This window comes from Neoarius graeffei, chromosome 18 (assembly GCF_027579695.1).
Source record: "Neoarius graeffei isolate fNeoGra1 chromosome 18, fNeoGra1.pri, whole genome shotgun sequence".
Taxonomy (NCBI): domain Eukaryota; kingdom Metazoa; phylum Chordata; class Actinopteri; order Siluriformes; family Ariidae; genus Neoarius; species Neoarius graeffei.
The window spans coordinates 66,842,358-66,865,034 of record NC_083586.1 but is presented as its reverse complement, the minus strand read 5'-3'; the positions used below and the strand labels follow the sequence as shown (position 1 = coordinate 66,865,034).

The 22,677-nt window shown below is 44.7% G+C and overlaps 1 protein-coding gene across 1 annotated transcript; it reads right to left on the bottom strand.

Annotated features, from left to right (window-relative positions):
* Positions 1-10,406: 10,406 nt before the first annotated feature.
* Positions 10,407-18,770, bottom strand: LOC132865833 (microfibril-associated glycoprotein 4-like). The gene is made up of 6 exons (XM_060898329.1): positions 18,762-18,770; positions 18,618-18,677; positions 18,238-18,459; positions 17,996-18,092; positions 10,805-10,972; positions 10,407-10,675 (listed from the first exon to the last, which is right to left on the bottom strand). The coding sequence occupies exons 1-6, from the start codon at positions 18,768-18,770 to the stop codon at positions 10,407-10,409; spliced, it is 825 nt and encodes a 274-aa protein (XP_060754312.1).
* Positions 18,771-22,677: the final 3,907 nt, after the last annotated feature.

The window sequence follows — 22,677 nt, the reverse complement described above, 5'->3', positions numbered from 1 at the left end:
GCTTGAATTGCAACTGCAATTCACCTCACAGACAGATGGGGTAAATTATATACTGCCCCTTTAATTACAACAATAAACATACTGCACCCGCTGAATTATCAGTCACATGACACGATGGACTAAACACTTCCTGCTATCATGACGTGACATGTAACCAAGGCAACGACAGCCCATACGATATTACACACAATCCTCCAAGACCAGCGTCTGGGTACCTTTGGATGGCAGCTGAACCAAACGTCATGCATGTGAGATGTTCTCCACCTGCATCACAACACTCACTGCTGGTCCTGAGTTAGACTTCAACAGCTTCTCCTCAGCTCTGTTAGATTGTCCTTCACCTGGACGGTGTTCCTCAGTCTCATCGCGTTCCTGTGGGTTCTCCTGCTGCTGCTTAAAGGGTTAGAGACGTCCTCGGAGCAGACGTTAAGGCCGTGGCTGCTGCTGCTAACACTATTTTCAGTGTCAGTACAGGCTTGGGTGTTAGCGTTAACATTAGTATCACTGGTGTTGTGTTCAGTGCTGATCTTGTTCATCTAAGACTCCACACTCTGGTCTCCGGTTCCCTGTGGCCCTCCCACAACGGTGCTGCTGCTGTATTCGGACTGAACTGACCTGGAGCCAGACCCTCACCATCACTGCACTCAATCTTGCATCCAGGTTCTCACATGGATTAATCAGAAACATGAATCCTGTGCTTGAGAAGACAAGATCAGTTTCACTGCAGGGTTCTTGAAACACATTCACTTGACAGACGTGATGTGGCAGCAGGTGACCCAAACCACCTCCCAATGCGGTTTCATTGATCAAAGGACAAAAAGTTCTTCAAGATGTACTGGACCCCATCACACGAGGGCTGAGCGATTAAAAGCCCCACTGTTTGCCCTGTTGGCTGTAGACGGTGCTGTTATTATTTCTGGACAAATTAATGAGCCTTCTTTGTGGACAGAGGACACAGGGACCATGGGATGAAAAGCCCCAATGACTGAAGGTAACCGAGTCGTCTCCTCTAATTCGGGTTCCTTCCCTGGTTACAGCATGACGCCAAATCAACATACAGCATCAGCAACAAACCGAATAAAACCTCTGACCTTTAAAAGGAGTTACAGTGTGTTTACAAACAAAATACAAACATGAGGGCATAAGTTTTACCACTTCCAGGAGACAGACATAGAGGGACAGAGAGACAGACACAGCAACAGCAAGCGAGCGTGCCAGACAGACACACAGTGAGTGAGACAGCCAGAGACAGCAAGACAGACAGACAGATAGAGACAGACAGAGAGACGACAGGCGAGACAGCCAGACAGAGAGATGGCGGGCAAGCATGCCAGACAGACACAGCGAGCAAGACAGCCAGAGACGGTGGGCTAAACAGAAAGAGAGATGGCGGGCGAGACGGCGAGCGAGACAGACAGCGAGACGGCGAGCGAGACAAACAGCGAGACGGCGAGCGAGACAGACAGACAGGGCCAGACAGGGCGGGCGAGACGGCCAGACAGGGCGGGTGAGCGAGCCAGCCAGCCAAACAGCCAGACAGACAGGGCGAGCTAGCCAGCCAAACAGCCAGACAGACAGACAGACAGACAGGGCGAGCGAGCGAGCCAGACAGACAGACAGGGCGAGCGAGCGAGTCAGCCAGACAGACAGGGCGAGCGAGCGAGCCAGCCAGACAGACAGGGCGAGCGAGCCAGACAGACAGACAGACAGGGCGAGCGAGCCAGACAGACAGACAGACAGGGCGAGCGAGCCAGACAGACAGGGCGAGCGAGCCAGACAGACAGGGCGAGCGAGCGAGCCAGACAGACAGACAGACAGGGCGAGCGAGCCAGACAGACAGACAGGGCGAGCGAGCCAGACAGACAGACAGGGCGAGCGAGCCAGACAGACAGGGCGAGCGAGCCAGACAGACAGACAGGGCGAGCGAGCCAGACAGACAGACAGGGCGAGCGAGCCAGACAGACAGACAGGGCGAGCGAGCCAGACAGACAGACAGGGCGAGCGAGCCAGACAGACAGACAGACAGATAGACAGGGCGCGCGAGCTAGACAGACAGGGCGAGCGAGCCAGACAGACAAACAGACAGGGCGAGCCAGACAGACAGACAGGGCGAGCCAGACAGACGGTGAGACAGGGCGAGCCAGACAGACGGTGAGACAGGGCGAGCGAGACAGACAGACAGACGGTGAGACAGGGCGAGTGAGACAGACAGACAGATGGTGAGACAGGGCAAGCGAGACAGACAGACAGATGGTGAGACAGGGCGAGCCAGACAGACAGACAGATGGTGAGACAGGGCGAACCAGACAGACAGACACAGCGAGTGAGACAGACAGACAGGGCAAGTGAGCCAGACAGACAGACAGGGCGAGCGAGCCAGACAGGGCGAGCGAGCCAGACAGAGAGACAGACAGGGCGAGCGAGCCAGACAGACAGGGCGAGCGAGCCAGACAGACAGACAGACAGACAGAGAGGGCGAGCGAGCCAGACAGACAGACAGACAGGGCGAGCGAGCCAGACAGAGAGACAGACAGGGCGAGCGAGCCAGACAGACAGGGCGAGCGAGCCAGACAGACAGACAGGGCGAGCGAGCCAGACAGACAGACAGGGCGAGCGAGCCAGACAGACAGACAGGGCGAGCGAGCCAGACAGACAGACAGGGCGAGCGAGCCAGACAGACAGACAGGGAGAGCGAGCCAGACAGAGACAGACAGGGCGAGCGAGCCAGACAGACAGACAGGGCAAGCGAGCCAGACAGACAGATAGGGCGAGCGAGCCAGACAGAAAGATAGGGCGAGCGAGCCAGACAGACAGACCGCCAGACAGACAGGGCAAGCGAGCTAGACAGACAGAGCGAGCAAGACAGACAGACAGACAGACAGACAGACAGACAGGGCGAGCCAGACAGACAGGGCGATCCAGACAGACGGTGAGACAGGGCGAGACAGACAGACAGACGGTGAGACAGGGCAAGCGAGACAGACAGACAGACAGTGAGACAGGGCGAGCCAGACAGACAGACACAGCGAGCGAGACAGACGGACGGTGAGACAGCGAGCAAGACAGACAGAGACAGACAGAGAGAGTGAGCCAGACAGACACCGACAGACAGGGCGAGCAAGACAGACAGACAGACAGGGTGAGCGAGCGAGCCAGACAGACAGACAGACAGGGCGAGCGAGCGAGCCAGACAGACAGACAGGGTGAGCGAGCCAGACAGACAGACAGACAGGGCGAGCGAGCCAGACAGCCAGACAGACCGGGCGAGCGAGCCAGACAGCCAGACAGACAGACAGGGCGAGCGAGCCAGCCAGACAGACAGACAGGGCGAGCGAGCCAGACAGACAGACAGACAGACAGACAGACAGACAGGGCGAGCCAGACAGACAGACAGACAGGGCGAGCGAGCCAGACAGACAGACAGACAGGGCGAGCGAGCGAGCCAGACAGACAGACAGACAGACAGACAGACAGACAGGGCGAGCAAGCGAGCCAGACAGACAGACAGACAGGGCGAGCAAGCGAGCCAGACAGACAGACAGGGCGAGCGAGCCAGACAGACAGACAGACAGACAGGGCGAGCGAGCCAGACTGACAGACAGACCGGGCGAGCGAGCCAGACAGCCAGACAGACAGACAGGGCGAGCGAGCCAGCCAGACAGACAGACAGGGCGAGCGAGCCAGACAGACAGACAGACAGACAGGGCGAGCGAGCCAGACAGACAGACAGGGCGAGCGAGACAGACAGACAGACAGACAGACAGGGCAAGCGAGCCAGACAGACAGACAGACAGGGCGAGCGAGCCAGACAGACAGACAGGGCGAGCGAGCCACACAGACAGGGCGAGCGAGCCAGACAGACAGACAGGGCGAGCGAGCCAGACAGACTGACAGACAGACAGGGCGAGCGAGCCAGACAGACAGACAGACAGGGCGAGCGAGCGAGCCAGACAGACAGACAGACAGGGCGAGTGAGCCAGACAGACAGACAGGGCGAGCGAGCCAGACAGACAGACAGACAGGGCGAGCGAGCCAGACAGACAGGGCGAGCGAGCCAGACAGACAGACAGACAGACAGGGCGAGCGAGCCAGACAGACAGACAGGGCGAGCGAGCCAGACAGACAGGGCGAGCGAGCCAGACAGACAGACAGACAGACAGCCAGACAGACAGGGCGAGCGAGCTAGACAGACAGGGCGAGCAAGCCAGCCAGACAGACAGGGCGAGCCAGACAGACAGGGCGAACCAGACATCTGGGAGTGTGCTTTTTTTTTAGTTATGGCCCCCAGATTTTTCTGCCTGTACTCCGTGATGTGTTGCAACCCTTGCTACATGTGCTGGGAATCTGCAGCGGTGTAGTGTCCCTCCACTGTATAATGTGTAAAGGCAACATTCAACACTTTAGCTAAAGCACTTGGACCTATATCAAGTTGGTCTGATGGTTTATTGCACAAAACATGTGCTCTGGACCACATTTGATTTAAATAAAAAAATTTAACGAAAAAAACCAGATTTTCAGACTGTGAAAAATGAGGCACTACATTATAATTCCTGTAAAGGAGACACACATTCTAACATACCGTCTACTTCCCGTCTTCTGCTTGACTTCCTCCATATCCTGTATCACAGTACACCTGGACAGGTGTTTCCCCTGTAGGGTAGATGGTGTACACTCCACTGAGTGTCTGTCCGTTAGCGTAGACATCAGAGCAGTCTGTTGGAAACAGTTCCCTAGAAATATTGGTAGTCAGAACCAGCAGTGTGAGCAGGAGAGTCCAGAACACTGAAAATGCTGAAAATGCCTTGTCCTGGAAAAAGACACAAAAATATAACTAAAGCACAATTATATTCATTTTGAAGACATAAAACAAAAAAGTTAGATAGTTTAGAAAATCGCAAACAGAGCAAACTGACTGAAAAAAAGCCTAATCAATATGTAATAACAATACAAAACAGCTAATTGGTAGTAATTAGGCTGTGTACTTACAGTCATTTTAGTTGCTTCCAGCTGTTCACAAACACACTTCAATTCCAATGCAGAGGTTCAGGATTTTGCCAGAAACAGCTGTAAATTAAACAATGAATTTAAGGATATTTTTACTTTCACTTTGTCCTTTATGTTTTTAAGTTCATAATCATCCACCTTCAAAACTAACACAGTTCAACAGAAAGTGTTCATAAATTAAAAATATAACACACATAAGGTGCCTCTTGAATCTCTTTCCAGATGTTCATACTCGCATACTTTTAAATCCTCCTGTACTCTGAAATTCCACCTCATTACATTAAATGTGTGTCAGAATTGAAATTCCTGAAGGAAATTCCAATAATTGAAGCCATAATCGCATGGATCTGGGATTTGGTTAATCTGTAACCAATGTACACATGCAGCTTTTGTGCATTCCAAATAAATAGGTAAACTATTATCGCAGCTTAAAGGAGGTATGCAGAGCCTTTATTTTTAAATAAATTTCTGAGTGGATAGTCTCTCCATCCTTGACTCTTGTCTGCTCCATAAATGGGAATAAAAATATATGTTTGAGAGTTAAAATCAACCGCAAAGTTGTGATTGGCGCTGCCCCGCTGAGCCAGCCAGCCCTGAGTGCGTGATGTCACTGCGATAACCGGTTTTAAAGATGAGGCTTTTTACAGCTATAGACCAAAGTCATATAAATAAAAATTTATGGTGAAAGTAAGAAATACCATTACTGACTTGTTCAACTAAGACTGATTTGACTTCACTGATTGTGGGTTGACTCACATTAAAACAGGATGGGTGTTATAACTTATGCATCATACATGTACATGCATGCATTTTCACTGATAAAATGTAAAAGGCTCATTAAATAATCAGATGAACTGAGACAATCACATTCTGAAGCAAATTAAATAATCTTATACCGCTAACTTAAACACACACTACAGGTTACATGGATTAATCTAAATGCAGGTAAACGTTCATTCACTTCTTCCATGTAAAGGCGAGGTGGCAGCAATATCCAGTTTAGAAATCAGATGGCTGCTCCACTCATTCTCCATTTTCTCCATACTGAGTACTCTGCCATTACTGCTCGGCTCAGGCAATTACTAAAACCCGGGACGGAACGGAACATCACCGGTTTTAGCAACAACTGTGGGCAGGTCACTGCCTGAGCGATATGTCCCATCCCATTCCATCCCAGGTTTGACCAACAACGCTCAGCTCACACTCCAGGAGAACTGGTGCAACTGAACTTACTTTCCTTTTAAAAAAGAAATAAAATGAATTCTTTCCTTTTCTTGTAGTTTTATTTAATTGTTGGTACTGCACCCTCTTTCAATACGGGCTTATAGCCAACGTTCCTCAACAGATCAGAGTTCTTGTACGAGTCCTCAGTAAAATGTGCAGAGCAGAGGAGAGACCACTTCGTATGCACCCAATGTGCCCATGAACTTCTCGCAAAACACGTCCAAATCTTTGCAGTTTGAACATTCTTGGGCCATGAATGCAATGTAAATTCACCTTCTGTCATGTTGCTGGCACATCTACGTGGCATGGCGATAAATTAGCTCAAATTGGAGCCTCGGAGTTGCAGTCAGCTCTGTGTTGTAGTGTAGTGGAAATGGCGATGAGACCAATAGCCTTTCTGCTGTGGCATTACAGACGTCAAGTTCATTCACTCAGACCGCTACTTATATGAATCACTTTAATTGTAAAAATTACGATATTAGATTTATTGTTAATGCTTAAAACTATTCCTGTGCCATTCTTGAGGTCTCAAGGCATTCATAAATGAAAGTGAGGCCATGATTCTGCGTATATGCTTTAAAGACAAGTAGTAAATATGCATATTCCCCCAGATTGTTGAGTTCCTCTACATTATCCAAAAACAATCCAGGACAGGATTGTTATTGTTGTCTGTTCAGACAATAAATGAATGCAAATGTTAAAAGACACAGACGTTGAATGTAATTACTCTTAATCACTCCATTTTAAAAATTACTTTTGAGTCAATCTCTTATTCTTCTAATTTGATTTCTGAATATATCACAGAGCTGTTCATTATTTTTTTTCTTGTAGTGTTCGATGGTCTGTAGAAATTCACACTGCTATCCATCCTCCTCTGAAACCCCTGGTAGAAAGGGAACATTCAACACTTTAGTGGAACCAAAAGCAACAGTCCATATTAAGTGTGACAAGGCAATGAACTTTTCCCCTCTCCACCAGCAGAGGTCGCACTGTCTAACATTCTACCACAACCTCTGACACTTGTGCCTTGTACAGGCCACTTCCTATTTTATCAGTATCCAAGCAGTTCATGGATATTCAGCCATTGCAAAACCTTGGTGATCTCATGTTGTGTAATTTCTGAGCTGTTTAATTTGTTTGTCTAGATGACCCTCATCTAGTTCCCTGGTGTTGCGTTTGGGATTTTTCTTTGGCTTTGACTTCTCTACTGGCTGTTGTTTTGGCTCACACTTGTTACATGAACATTTAACACTGGATTCCAAATTTAACATCTATTGTGTGATTATTTATTAATCTTCTGCACATAGATCCTCATCCATTAGCTTCTCATTACATTAAGATTGTCTAAAGGCCCCATTTAGAAAACAGTACTTTCAGCCTGAGTTTAATTTAAATAAAAATGATTGTACTATTTTACATATTTATTTGAAAATGTATTTCAGAAAAGCAAGTTAAATGAGGGTAGAACTGTGGTGTAGTGGTTAGCACTGTCACCTCACAGCAAGAAGGTCCTGGGTTCAAGCCAAGTGGCTGATGGGGGCCTTTCTGTGCGGAGTTTGCATGTTCTCCCCGTGTCCGCGTGGGTTTCCTCCAGGTGCTCCAGTTTCCCCCACAGTCCAAAGACATGCAGGTTAGGTTAACTGGTGACTCTAAATTGACCGTAGGTGTGAGTGTGAATGGTTGTGTGTCTCTATGTGTCAGCCCTGCGATGATCTGGCAACTTGTCCAGGGTGAACCCCACCTCTCACCCACAGTCAGCTGGGATAGGCTCCAGCTTGCCTGTGACCCTGTACAGGATAAGCAGCTACAGATAATGGATGGGTGGGAGTTAAATGAGGTCGTTCTTCAAAAGCAGAGTTACGTTCTGACGTACTGTCCAATTCCCATCGTCTATTTGGCTTCCCCAGCAGCCCATGTCACAATACACCTGTACAGGTGTTTCCCCTGCAGGGTAAATTGTGTACATTTCACTGACTGTGTGACCATTAGCATAGACATCAGCACAGTCTCTCGGAAACAGTTCCTGAGAAAAAGGAGTACTCCCAACTAGCAGGGGGTGCAGTAGAGCCCAGAACATAGAAAATACAATGACCTGGCCAAAAGACAAACAAACAAAGTGGTCTACAGCATGATGTTTAATGTGTTTTATGATTTTGGTGTTTTGGAGGAATAAAATTTGCAAAATGGCTTCCAAATGAAGCTCAGTTGATCCAGCAAAGGGTGATCACCCGTATTATAGAAAACATTTAATAAACAGTTGGTATGTACAGCAAACCAAAATAAACTTAGTGTGCAAACACATAATATGTGATAAGAAAGGTACAATTACACTGTAACTTCCAGCCATTTTAATTTCCTTCAGCAGTTCATGTAAATAACAGCTTGATTTTGATGCACAGATTGAACTGCTGTCCCTAAGAAGATTTAATTCAACATCTCATCTCATCTTATTATCTGTAGCCGCTTTATCCTTCTACAGGGTCGCAGGCAAGCTGGATCCTATCCCAGCTGACTATGGGCGAGAGGCAGGGTACACCCTGGACAAGTCGCCAGGTCATCACAGGGCTGACACATAGACACAGACAACCATTCACACTCACATTCACACCTACGCTCAATTTAGAGTCACCAGTTAACCTAACCTGCATGTCTTTGGACTGTGGGGGAAACCGGAGCACCCGGAGGAAACCCACGCGGACACGGGGAGAACATGCAAACTCCACACAGAAAGGCCCTCGCCGGCCCCAGGGCTCGAACCCAGACCTTTTTGCTGTGAGGCGACAGCGCTAACCACTACACCACCGTGCCGCCCTTAATTCAACATAATTATATAAATAAATTCATACTCATTTGTAACATATAAAATCCTATATTTTTGCTTCGAGATGTGTTGTAATGTTTTGTTCTCCTATACAAAATCATGGCATTTGACTAACAATTCAGGCTTTACAGTATGCATGCCTATGAACAGTACACAGAATTGATTAACATAACCATCTTCTTGACCACACAGATCAAGAGCAGTGTGTTTGGATCTTGTAAATTAAAACTAAAAGTCCTACCTGTTCTGCTTCTTGCATCCTATCTGGCATGTTCATACTCCCACACTTATAAACCTTGTTGGGCTTCCAAACCCACCCTAATTATTCAATTTCTGGAAAATTTCTGAAGTTATCTCCTGGATCTTGGGCCAAAGTCTCTTGGACATGACGGTTCATATACAGTCTTGGATTTGTTTTCACTTTGGATCATGAAAGACCTATTGTTTCATAAACACACCCACATAATTATTGTGTATTACCTGATAACTGTATCAATTATTGTGATACTTTCAACGGTTAAACATTACAAAACTTCCTTACAGTAAACCCAACTACCCCCAACCCCCCCATATGAAACCATGGCAGTATGAACTCTGTACCCTGACATGCAAAGCTCATTGAATGTCAGCATTTACAGTATCGAGATGGTGTGACCAATCACATCGTCTCCTGCTATAGGGTATTTATGTGACATCACCATACGCAGAATGCCTCACTTACTGGGTAGGAATGTTAGCATTCAGCTTGAATGCTGCAGAAACCCAAAACTATAAACTGTAATTAGGCTGCAGAGGGACACCAAACAGCTGCTCAGACAACTTAAATGCAACATTTTAATCAATTTTAAGCAACTCCTCCATATTAATTGGCAGCATTGAACTGTAATGATTATGGAGTCACTTTCGCTGTTGTCATGGCAACAGTTTCAGTCATCTCTTTCAGTTTAAGTTAGTACTGTGGTCACTGTCCCTGTTTGAGCCTGCTGTTTGGAAAAAAAAACAGCTTCATTTCATTGTTTGACTTCTGCTTAAAATTTCATATTTACATGTTTGAAGACGAATATCAACACCAGAATGTTGAAGATTGTGTGTTTTTATTTTTGTTTTTTTGTTTTTAACTGTGAAACAAAATGTTGATTGAAACCCATTTCTTTGGTTTCTTGAAACCCTTATCCTCTGTCTAAATATCTCACATCACTTAATACGGGAAAAGAGGTTGGGATCAAGAAATGTCATTTACATTTACATTACATGGTTGATGCTCATTTTCAGTGTTTTTTTACTGGAGTACTTTCTTTTCTGTGGTTGTGGCTCAACCACTTCCACCATCAACAACAATGATGTTATAAAGAGAAATTCATGACTGTGCAACAGACACGGGTCTGATCTTCATAGCGATGTACTTGAGACCATAATCATAGCCTTTCCAATGTTGCCACACATTTCCAATGGCATAATAGGTGCCGTCACGTCCCCACAGGTATATTCCATTAGGGTTAGCATGGTGGCACTGACTGTACCAAAATCCCCCAAGGTAGGATTTAGCACAGTTTCCACTTGCATGTGAATCCTGGTCTTTATCAAAGGTGGTGAATTTCTGTCCATTGTTTGTTGCCAGAGAATCCCCTGCAGATAACAAATGCGGTCACTACACACTCTGTGGATTATATGTACATTATTTTCCTTGTCATTGCACTTCAGTGTTCATCCTCCTTGGTGTTTGTGGTTGTCTACACATCTCTGACTCTCCCTTACCTGCACCTCCATTGATGAAATTACTAATATGGAGTTTATATCCATCAGTTTCAGATTCTATTGAGAAAGAAGAATACTGGGCATAAACTGTCACTCCATCAAAGTCCTGCAGGTCCACTTTCAGCTCGTATTTCCTCTTGCGTGTGAGTTGGTAGAGATTTTCTAATCCTGGAGGTAAAAAGTGGAATATCATATGCTGAAAGATATTCATGAAAAATTAGGTTCAAGTGCAAAAGGCAGTGGCCATTTGTCGTACACAAATGTGTTACTCAGTGTGACCACATGGGGGAAGCATTGAGTTTAAGTGTTTGGCAATTTTCAATATAAAACAACATTAAATATCAACATTAACCTGGTGATTTGCATCTCAAACAGTTGATGTTACTTAGTGATTTAGAAAATGGTCATTTAAAAAAAAACATAATAGTCACATTGTTGTATCTGTGCTAACAACATATAAATCAAGTGTTGCCAGGCAAAACAAACATCGCCTGGCAGCACTTATTTTATACCTCTGTGTTGATAATGGTAATACAGTGGTGCTTGAAAGTTTGTGAACCCTTTAGAATTTTCTCTATTTCTGCATAAATATGACCTAAAACATCATCAGATTTTCACATAAGTCCTAAAAGTAGATAAAGAGAACCCAGTTAAACAAAGGAGACAAAATATTATACTTGGTCATTTATTTATTGAGGAAAATGATCCAATATTACATATCTGTGAGTGGCAAAAGTATGTGAACCTTTGTTTTCAGTATCTGGTGTGACCCCCTTGTGCAGCAATAACTGCAACTAAACGTTTGCGGTAACTGTTGATCAGTCCTGCACACCGGCTTGGAGGAATTTTAGCCCGTTCCTCCGTACAGAACAGCTTCAGCTCTGGGATGTTGGTGGGTTTCCTCACATGAACTGCTCGCTTCAGGTCCTTCCACAACATTTCCATTGGATTAAGGTCAGGACTTTGACTTGGCCATTCCAAAACATTAACTTTATTCTTCTTTAACCATTCTTTGGTAGAACGATTTGTGTGCTTAGGGTCCTTGTCTTCCTGCATGACCCACCTTCTCTTGAGATTCAGTTCATGGACAGATGTCCTGACATTTTCCTTTAGAATTCACTGGTATAATTCAGAATTCAGTGTTCCATCAATAATGGCAAGCCATCCTGACCCAGATGCAGCAAAACAGGCCCAAACCATGATATGACCACCACAGATGGGATAAGATTCTTATGCTGGAATGCAGTCTTTTCCTTTCTCCAAACATAACGCTTCTCATTTAAACCAAAAAGTTCTATTTTGGTCTCATCCATCCACAAAACATTTTTCCAATAGCCTTCTGGCTTGTTCACGTGATCTTTAGCAAACTGCAGACGAGCAGCAATGTTCTTTTTGGAGACCAGTGGCTTTCTCCTTGCAACCCTGCCATGCACACCATTGTTGTTCAGTGTTCTCCTGATGGTGGACTCATGTACATTAACATTAGCCAATGTGAGAGAGGCCTTCAGTTGCTTAGAAGTTATCCTGGGGTCCTTTGTGACCTCGCCGACTATTACACGCCTTGCTCTTGGAGTGATCCTTGTTGGTCGACCACTCCTGGGGAGGGTAACAATGGTCTTGAATTTCCTCCATTGGTACACAATCTGTCTGACTGTGGATTGGTGGAGTCCAAACTCTTTTGAGATGGTTTTGTAACCTTTTCCATCCTGATGAGCATCAACAACAGTTTTTCTGAGGTCCTCAGAAATCTCCTTTGTTTGTGCCATGATACACTTCCACAAACATGTGTTGTGAAGACCAGACTTTGATAGAGCCCTGTTCTTTAAATAAAACAGGGTGCCCACTCACACCTGATTATCATCCCACTGATTGAAAACACCTGACTCTAATTTCACCTTCAAATTAACTGCTAAGGTTCACATACTTTTGCCACTCAAAGATATGTAGTATTGGATCATTTTCCTCAATAAATAAATGACCAAGTATAATATTTTTGTTGTATTTGTTTAACTGGGTTCTCTTTATCTACTTTTAGGACTTGTGTGAAAATCTGATGATGTTTTTGGTCATATTTATGCAGAAATATAGAGCTATCATGAACCATTTTAAAGTTATAGCCCTTTGAAAACCCATGACCTTCAGTTTGACCTTTCAGGGTCACTCAAGGTCAAAGATCATGGTGCCAAATGAATGGCCATATGGAAATTCCTATATGATCATAATATCTCTTTATCTGCAACCGTTTTTGAGTTATAATGGAAAATGTTATTTTGACCAAAAGGTTGACCTTTCTGGTGACCTTGACCTTCACCTTGACCTAATTATCCCCAAAATTTAAACAGGCAATCTACAGACCATTGCCCACCTACCCTGAAAATTTGAAGTCAATCGGTGCAATTGTCTTGACGCTAAATTGTTAAGGCAGCTGGGCCATAGAAGGTTCACGCTGCATGCTGCACACTACACGCTACACGCGTGTAAAGAAAAGTGGACAAACGTAGCATGACTTGCTCTGGGCCATAGAACGGCGTTCACGTTGCACGCTGCACGCTGCACACTTCACGCGTGAAGCGTGAAATGAACATGCACACTTTTTTCTAGGCGTGAAGATGGAAATTCCAGTCAATGCATGCGGTCACCGCTGCGCCAGCCAATCAGAACGGGTCTAGGGAGATAACTCTATGCTTTCAGGGGAAAACTTCAGAAAAAATATAATTGAATGGTATAATTGAAAAATAGTTCTTCATCGGGATTGTCAAGCAGATTATAGAATGTTCGGTGAAATTCACCATGGGTTTCTCTCAGAAGGAAGTGTTCTCGGCTCCAAATTCTGTTCCTTTTTCTCTTCCTCTGTCTCAGTAAAAGCAGAATGAGGCAATCGTCGTCATCCGAAGAGTCCATATTGTTGGTTACTCGGTCAAAGTAGAACAGGCGCAACACGTGAACATCCAAGCATGAAGTTTAATGGCCCAGGGTCCGGTTCTTCACGTGAACGTGTAGCGTGTAGCGTGCAGCATGCAGCGTGCAGCATGAACCTTCTATGGCCCAGCAGCCTAACAGACAGTCAGACACACACACAAACAAACAAACCGCACTGATTACAATACCTCACCTCACTTACTCCATCGCAGGCGAGGTAAACACTCAATAAAGTGTGTTACTCAGTGTGGCCACATGGGGGAAGCATTGAGCTTAAGTGTTTGGCATTTTCAATAAAAACAATATTCAATATAAACATTAACCTGGTGTTTTGCATCTCAAACAGTTGATGTTAATTAGTGATTAGTGATAGAAATGAGTCATATTTTTAAAAAATGAAAAAACAGTCACATTCTTGTATCTCTGCTAAAACTGTATATAAAGTAACAGTATTTATATGAAATGGACGACTTTTCACTGACTCTTAAAGGGATAGTTCGGGATTTTTGACATGAATCTGTATGGCATCCCCATCGATAGTGTCATGCAAACACACTGACTTACCCCTGACAGCATCCTGTGAGTCCAGTTCTTGTCCAGTTTTGGTCCAGACGAAAGTAGTCCGGCAAGTTTGTTGGGGTCACGAAAGTAAAACGTTTTTTGTCTCAAAACAGTGCGTGTTCAAAAGAGTGATATATTTGCATCACAAAACCATTGTCAAATAAAAAGTCAGACCTCGAAATCGCTTGGCGCTATTTTCTCTCCCTTCTTATCACTGCGCGCTGCCGGCTTCATCCAGCTGCGGCTCCAGCTTCAAGGATAAGCTGGAGCCACATAAGTAGGAGTCCCGGCGGGTGGTTTGTATTCGATTCGTTTATATCCCGACCTTGTCAGCTGTCACATTTATGTTCATGGACCCGGTAAGCTGGTAAATAATTTTTTTTTTTTTTACCAAATTCTAACAGAAAACGAGAGCGCCCGAAAGGGAAAACCGAGCCGCCTCACAGCTGTAATGCAAGTTGCTTTCCTCCTCAGTATACAAGTGCGCTTCCATGTCAGGGAAAAAGAAACTACCACTGCTGCCTATGTAGTGCCCTATTTATACAAATAGGAGTCATTCAGGATTCAGCCATGACACGGAGCAAAAACATGGCTGAATCCTGAATGACTCCTATTTGTATAAATAGGGCACTACATAGGCAGCAGTGGTAGTTTCTTTTTCCCTGCCATGGAAGCGCACTTGTATACTGAGGAGGAAAGCAATTTGCATTACAGCTGTGAGGCGGCTCGGTTTTCCCTTTCGGGCGCTCTCGTTTTCTGTTAGAATTTGGTAAAGAAAAAAAATAATAAATATTATTTACCAGCTTACCAGGTCCATGAACATAAATGTGACAGCTGACAAGGTCGGGATATAAACGAATCGAATACAAACCACCCGCCGGGACTCCTACTTATGCGGCTCCAGCTTATCCTTGAAGCTGGAGCCGCAGCTGGATGAAGCCGGCAGCGCGCAGTGATAAGAAGGGAGAGAAAATAGCACCAAGCGATTTCGAGGTCTGACTTTTTATTTGACAACGGTTTTGTGATGCAAATATATCACTCTTTTGAACACATACTGTTTTGAGACGAAAAACGTTTTACTTTCGTGACCCCAACAAACTTGCCGGACTACTTTCGTCTGGACCAAAACTGGACAAGAACTGGACTCACAGGATGCTGTCAGGGGTAAGGTCAGTGTGTTTGCATGACACTATCGATGGGGATGCCATACAGATTCATGTCAAAAATCCCGAACTATCCCTTTAAAGCAGGTATCAAAAACAGACAAAACTAGTCATAGACCTGTATTTAACAAAACTTCAATGAAACACTGTCAAAAACCAACCAGAGATGAGAAAGGCTTTGCGCCATCACATGATCCTCCATAGCAACAGTAACTACACCGCCATGACAGGAAGCAGATTAAACAAAATGGCCACAAGAGAGAGAGAACACATGCCTTCTCTACTGAAATATCAGGACTGAACAGCATAAAAATTCATGAAAAAAACCTAGACTTCATCAGTAATATCAATCCCTACAATGTCATGAACTGTCATCCGTCCCCCCCCAGAATTGATGGAAATCTGGCCGGATGCGGAATTCCCCAAAAAAGTGACCTACTTGAAACTCTATGAGCCTTTACACAAAAGATCAAATCAAGCCTAGAAGCTTACTGGGGGGTTTTTTTGTGGCTGGCTGGGTAAGATGTGTTTTTGTAGGTAAAGCAACAGAAAATGTGAAGATTCTAATCGGAAGGTTGGGATTTCTGAGGGATCCATCCATCCATCTTCTACCACTTATCTGGATCCGGGTCATGGGGGTTGCAGCCTAAGCAGAGCAGCCCAGACTTCTCTCTCCCTGGCCACCTCCACCAGCTCTTCCAGGGGAATACTGAGGCATAGCTTGTGACCATATGTGAGCTGTGTCACATTCAGAAGTTCGCTGATGACACAGCCATCGTTGGGTGTATCAGTGACGACAGAGAGGAGGAGTATAGGAGCCTGGTGAGGGACTTTGCTGTGTAGTGCAACAGGAACCATCTGCAGCTCAACACCTTGAAGACCAAGGAGCTGGTCATTGACTTTGGGAGGTCCAGACCAAGGTCACAACCACTTCTGATTGAGGGAGTCGAGGTGGAGGCTGTGGATTCCTACAAGTACCTCAGGCTGTGGCTGGACAGCAAGCTGGACTGAACTTGCAACACCAACCACTTATACAGGAAGGGACAGAGCAGGCTATACTTCCTGAGGAGGCTGCGGTCCTTTAACATCTGCAGAACACTCCTGTGGATGTTCTCTCAGTCTGTGGTCACCAGTGTCCTATTTTACACCGTGGTGTGCTGGGGGGGCAGCACATCCAAGAAGGACACATCCAGGCTGGACAAACTGATCAGGCAGGCCGGCTCTGTGGTTGGCATGAAGCTGGACACTCTGGTGATGGTGGCAGAGAAGAGGACTATGGAAAAACTATTGAACATCATGGACGATGCCAGTCACCCTCTGCACACCATCATCAGCAAACAGAGGAGCCTGTTCAGTGACAGAATGCTCCTTCCCAAGTGCAGGACGAACAGACTTAAAAACTCCTTTGTACCTCACGCCATCAGACTGTACAACTCCTCTCTGGGAGGGAGGAGGGGGAACAGGAGGACAGAGGACAGGAAGGAGCTGTAGCCTAGCCTAACAATAAGCAATACCGGACAATGTGCAATATAATGTGCAATATAAAGTGCAATATCTCTCCTGCTGCCCCCTTTTCCTTTTTTCCCTCCTTCCCCCTTCCTCTCTTCCCCATATCTTATTCTTTTTATATTTGTATATGTAAATACTTAATTTAATTTTATTTATCTAGAAGTTTTTTCTCTATTTTCTATTCTCTGTTTATCCTGTAATGATGTTACTGGAATCTTAATTTCCCTGAGGGAACCCTCCCAAAGGGATCAATAAAGTTCTATCTAATCTCTAAGATAGGTCAGAGTGGGAACATAGATGGACCAGTAAATTGAGAGCTTTGCCTTTAGGCTCAGCCCACTCTCACGCAGCCTCTCAGCCTGCTCTCAGCCCGCTCTTGCGCAGTCTTGCTCTCGCTCTCAGCCCGCTCTCAGCCCGCTCTCAGCCCGCTCTCGCGCAGCCTCTCAGCCCGCTCTCAGCCCGCTCTCAGCCCGCTCTCGCGCAGCCTCTCAGCCCGCTCTCAGCCCACTCTCGCGCAGCCTCTCAGCCTGCTCTCAGCCCGTTCTCGCGCAGCTTCGCTCTCGCTCTCAGCCCGCTCTTGCGCAGCCTCTCAGCCCGCTCTCAGCCCACTCTCATGCAGCCTCGCTCTTGCTATCAGCCCGCTCTCAGCCCACTCTCAGCCCGCTCTCAGCCCGCTCTCGCGCAGCCTCTCAGCCCGCTCTCGCGCAGCCTCTCAGCCCGCTCTCGCGCAGCCTCTCAGCCCGCTCTCGCGCAGCCTCTCAGCCCGCTCTCGCGCAGCCTCTCAGCCCGCTCTTGCGCAGCCTCTCAGCCCGCTCTCGCGCAGCCTCTCAGCCCGCTCTCGCGCAGCCTCTCAGCCTGCTCTTGCGCAGCCTCGCTCTCGCTCTCAGCCCACTCTCGTGCAGCCTCTCAGCCCGCTCTTGTGAGTGGTTGGCATTTTAAAGTCAGTATAGTGTGAAGGGCTTCATACAAGGGACTATGAACATCTGGTCCTAAGTCTTAAAATAATATCCAGTGAGTGATCTGTGATGTAATTTCTCACCTAGCCAATATTCTCCATACTTGTTCCCAAACCCTTTCTTGTAGTGTTCCCATGGTCTGTAGAAATTCACACTGCCATCCATCCTCCGCTGAAACACCTGGTATAAAGGTAACATTCAACACTTTAGCTGAATCCCAGTCACTAGTATCTATTTCTGTGATTGATCTGATGATTTATCACAAAAAACACCTGCTCAGATCTACATTTAATTTAAATGAGAATAATGTCCACAGTGTTCATACCGTCCAATTCCCATCTTCTGTTGGGCTTTCTGCACAACCCATATCACAGTACACCTGGACAGGTGTTTTCCCCGTAGGGTAGATGGTGTACACGCCACTGAGTGTCTGTCCGTTAGCGTAAACATCAGAGCAGTCTGTCAGAAACAGATCCTGAGAAATAGGAGTACTTCCAACCAGCAGGGGGAGCACACAGAACACAGCAAACACTGAAAACACCATGTTCTGGAAATCGACAAATAAAAACAATGACTTTTAAAATAAAAACAAAACATGTTGTGAACCTTCCATTATAAAAAGCCATAACACTGAAAAATTGTTGAACACAGCAAACTGGATGAGCACTTTAACAAAGCAAGAGCTAATCAGAATACAGTAATTACATTATGACTTACACTCACTTTAGTCTCCTCTAACAATTTCAAGAAAACAGTCCTTCGATTCTAAAGCAGAGATTGTGGATTTGACCAGAGACACCTGTAAGTTTAACAGCAGTTTTCAGAGAACATGATTCTTTTTACTCACACTTTATCCATGACATTTGTTTTATTTCAAGATCTTATTTTTGTTCCCAAAACTGCACAATTTTAAAGAAAAGCTTTGTATCATGTAAATGAAACTTAACAGTGGAACATACCTGAGGTGTTTATCTTATCTCTTTTTCAGATGTTCATCCTTCCATACTTTTAAACCCTGCTGAACTCCCAAACCCCTCCTACTGTAACTACATCACATGAGTGTGTGTCAATAATGGAAATTACTGAATGAAATTCCAGTCATTGGGTCTATGGCCTTATGGATAAGGTGGTGGATTTGTTCCGACCTTATTTTTTTTTTTAATGAATTTATACAAAACCAATTCCAAAACAGTTGGGACACTGTGTAAACTGTCAATAAAACAATGTGAAGATTTGCAAATCATGGAAACTCTACATTTCATTGAAAATAGTACAAAGACAACATATCAAATGTTGAAACTGAGAAATTTTATTGTTTTTTGAAAAATATATGCTCATTTTGAATTCGATGTCAGCAACAAGTTTCAGAAAAGTTGGGACAGGGTCAACAAAAAACATAAAAAGTCGTGAAAAAAACCTAATTAGGTTAATTGGCAACAGGTCAGTAACATGATTGGGTATAAAATGAACATTCCAGAGGCGGAGTCTCTCAGAAGTAAAGATGGGGAGGGGTTCACCACTCTGTGAAAGACTGCAAAGAATTTGGGGAATCACATCATCTATGGTCCATAATATCATTAAAAGACTCAGAGAATCTGGAGAAATCTCTGTATGTAAGAGACAAGGCTGAAAACTGACATTGGATGCCTGTGATCTTCAGGCCCTCAGGAGACACTGCATTAAAAGCAGACATGTGTCTGTAGTGGAAATCACTGTATGGGCTCAGGAACACTTCAGAAAACCATCGTCTGTGAAAACACTTCATTACTGCATCCACAAATGCAAGTTAAAACCAGATATAAACAATATCCAAAAACACCGCCCCCTTCTCTGGGCTCGAGCTCTTTTACAATGGACTGAGGTGAAGTGGAAAACTGTCCCGAGGCCTGACAAATCAAAAGTAGAAATTGTTTTTAGAAATCATGGACACCACATCCTCCAGGCTAAGGAGGAGAGGAACCATCCGGCTTGTTATCAGTGCACTGCTCAAAAGCCAGCGTCTGTGATGGTATGAGGGGCTTTAGTGCACATGACATGAGTAGCTTGTACTTCTGGGAAGGCATCATTTATGTTGAATGAGAGAGTGTCTTGCAAAAGTATTCATCCCCCTTGGTGTTTGTCCTGTTTTGTCGCATTACAAGCTAGAATTCAAATGGATTTTTGGGGGGTTAGCACGATTTGATTTACACAACATGCCTACCACTTTAAAGGTGCCAATTGTTGTTATATTGCGACACAAACAATAATTAAGATGAAAAAAACAGAAATCTGGAGTGTTCATAGATATCCCCCCCCCAAAAAAAAAAAAAGTCAATACTTTGTAGAGCCACGTTTTGCTCAATTACAGCTGCAAGTCTCTTGGGGTATGTCTCTATTAGCTTAGCACATCTGGCCACTGGGATTTTTGCCCATTCCTCAAGGCATCACTGCTCCAACTCCTTCAAGTTAGATGGGTTGCGTTGGTGTAGAGCAATCTTCAAGTTATGGCACAGATTCTCAATTGGTTTGAGGTCTGGGCTTTGATTAGGCCATTCCAAGACATTTAAATGTTTCCCTTTAAGCCACTCCAGTGTAGCTTTAGCAGTATGTTTAAGGTAATTGTCCTGCTGGAATGTGAACCTTCATCCCAGTCTCAAACCTCTGGCTGACTCAAACAGGTGTTCTCAGGGTGGTGGGTTTGCACCACACATAGCGTTTCCCATGATGGCCAAATAGATCAGTTTTTGTATCATTTGACCAGAGGATCTTCTTCCATGTGTTTGGGGAGTCTGCCACATGCTGTTGCACAAACTCCAAATGTATTTTCTTAAACAATTACTTTTTTCTGACCACTCTTCCATAAAGCCCCACTCTATGGAGTGTACGGCTTAAAGTGGTCCTATGGACAGATACTCCCATCTCCACTGTGGATCTTTGCAGCTCCTTCAGTGTTATCTTTGGTGTCTTTGTTATACTGTATCTCTGATTAATGCCCTCCTTGCCTGGTCTGTGAGTTTTGGTGGGCGGGGTCTTGTCTTGTCAGGTTTGTAGTGGTGCCATATTCTTTCCATTTTGCTATAATGGATTTAATGGCGCTCCCTGGGATATTCAAAGTTTGGGATATTTTTTATAACCCAACCCTGATCTATACTTCTCCACAACTTTGTCTCTGACCTGTTTGGAGGCTCCTTGGTTTTCATGTTGCTTGGTTAGTAGTGTTGCAGAGTCAGGGTCCTTCCAGAACAGGTTGATTTATACAGACATCATGTGACAGATCATGTGACACTTTGATTGCACACAAGTGGATCTTAATCAACTAATTATGTGACTTATTAAGTGAATTGGTTGGACCAGCTCTTATTTAGGAATTTCAAATGAAAGGGGGTGAATACCTATACACACTCCAGATTTCTGGGGGGGGGGGGTGTTATCTTAATTATTGTTTGTGTTACAATAAAAAAAGAAAACAATTTGCACCTTTAAAGTAGTAAGCATGTTGTGTAAATCAAATGGTGCTAACCCCCCAAAAATCCATTTTAATTCCAGCTTGTAATGTGACAAAACAGGACAAATACCAAGGGGGATGAATACTTTTGCAAGATGCTGTATACACGTTTCAAAGCAATATGCTGCCATCCAGACAAAATCTTTTTCATGGAAGGCCTTCCTTATTTCAGCAAGACAACATCAAACTGCTTTCTACACATATTACAGCTGCATGGCCCTGCAGTAAAAGAGTCCAGGTGCTAAACTGGCCTGCTGCAGTCCAGACCTTGTCTTCCATTTTAAACATTTGGCACATTATGAAGCACAAAATACGACAAAGGAGACCCCGAACTCTTGAGCAACTGAAATTGTATATCAGACAAGAATGGGACAACATTTTTCTTTCAAAACTACAGCAATTGATCTCCTCAGTTCCCAAATGTTTACAGAGTGTTGTTAAAAGTCGAGGTAATGCAACATAGTGGTAAACACGCCCCATCCCACTTTTTTTGAAATGTGTTGCTGACATCAAATTCAAAATGAGCATATACTTTTAAAAAAAACAATAAAACATCTCAGTTTCAACATTTGATATGTTGTTTTTGTACTATTTTCAATGAAATATAGAGTTTCCATGATTTGCAAATCTTCATATTCTGTTTTTATTTACAGTTTACACAGCGTCCCAACATTTTGGGAATTGGGGTTGTACATGAAAGTGTTCTGTGCTGCCATATTATATTATATTATATTATATTATATTATATTATATTATATTATATTATATTATATTATATTATATTATATTATAATGTTGTTGTTTTTATTGTACCTTAAACACAAAATCGTACTTATGGCCATTTTACCTCAGGAGCAATCCAAACAGACTCTGTAAATACATGACATATTTGTTCAATATTTACTCTGTACCAGTTGTTCCAGGATTGTGAAACAGAATTACGGATGCGTGACTGTGCTCTGGAACTGTGCCCTGGAACACGCTGAACAAGTCAGTTCAGCCTTCAGTATTTCCAATTACAGATTTCAGCTCTTCCTGGTTGATCCCCAGACATTCCCAAACTGACTGTGAGATATTATCTCTCCTGCTGGTCCTGGATGTGCCCTGTGGTCTCCATCAAGTGGAATGGCCCTAATACAGCTCTGCTGGAGAATTTGGAGGAGCATCAGCTCTACTCCGAGGCTCTGCCGGATTGCTGAACTCCTCACTCTGATTGAAGAGTAAGGCCAGCAACCCTGCATAGGAAACTCACAATAAAGATCTCCTTGATTTACTGACACG

Coding starts and splice junctions, on each gene's coding strand:
- LOC132865833 (XM_060898329.1), bottom strand. Junction 18,460..18,617: donor AAGTGAGTGTAAGTCATAAT/GTAATTACTGTA, acceptor GTCGATTTCCAG/AACATGGTGTTTTCAGTGTT. Junction 10,676..10,804: donor TTTCATCAATGGAGGTGCAG/GTAAGGGAGAGT, acceptor TGTTATCTGCAG/GGGATTCTCTGGCAACAAAC.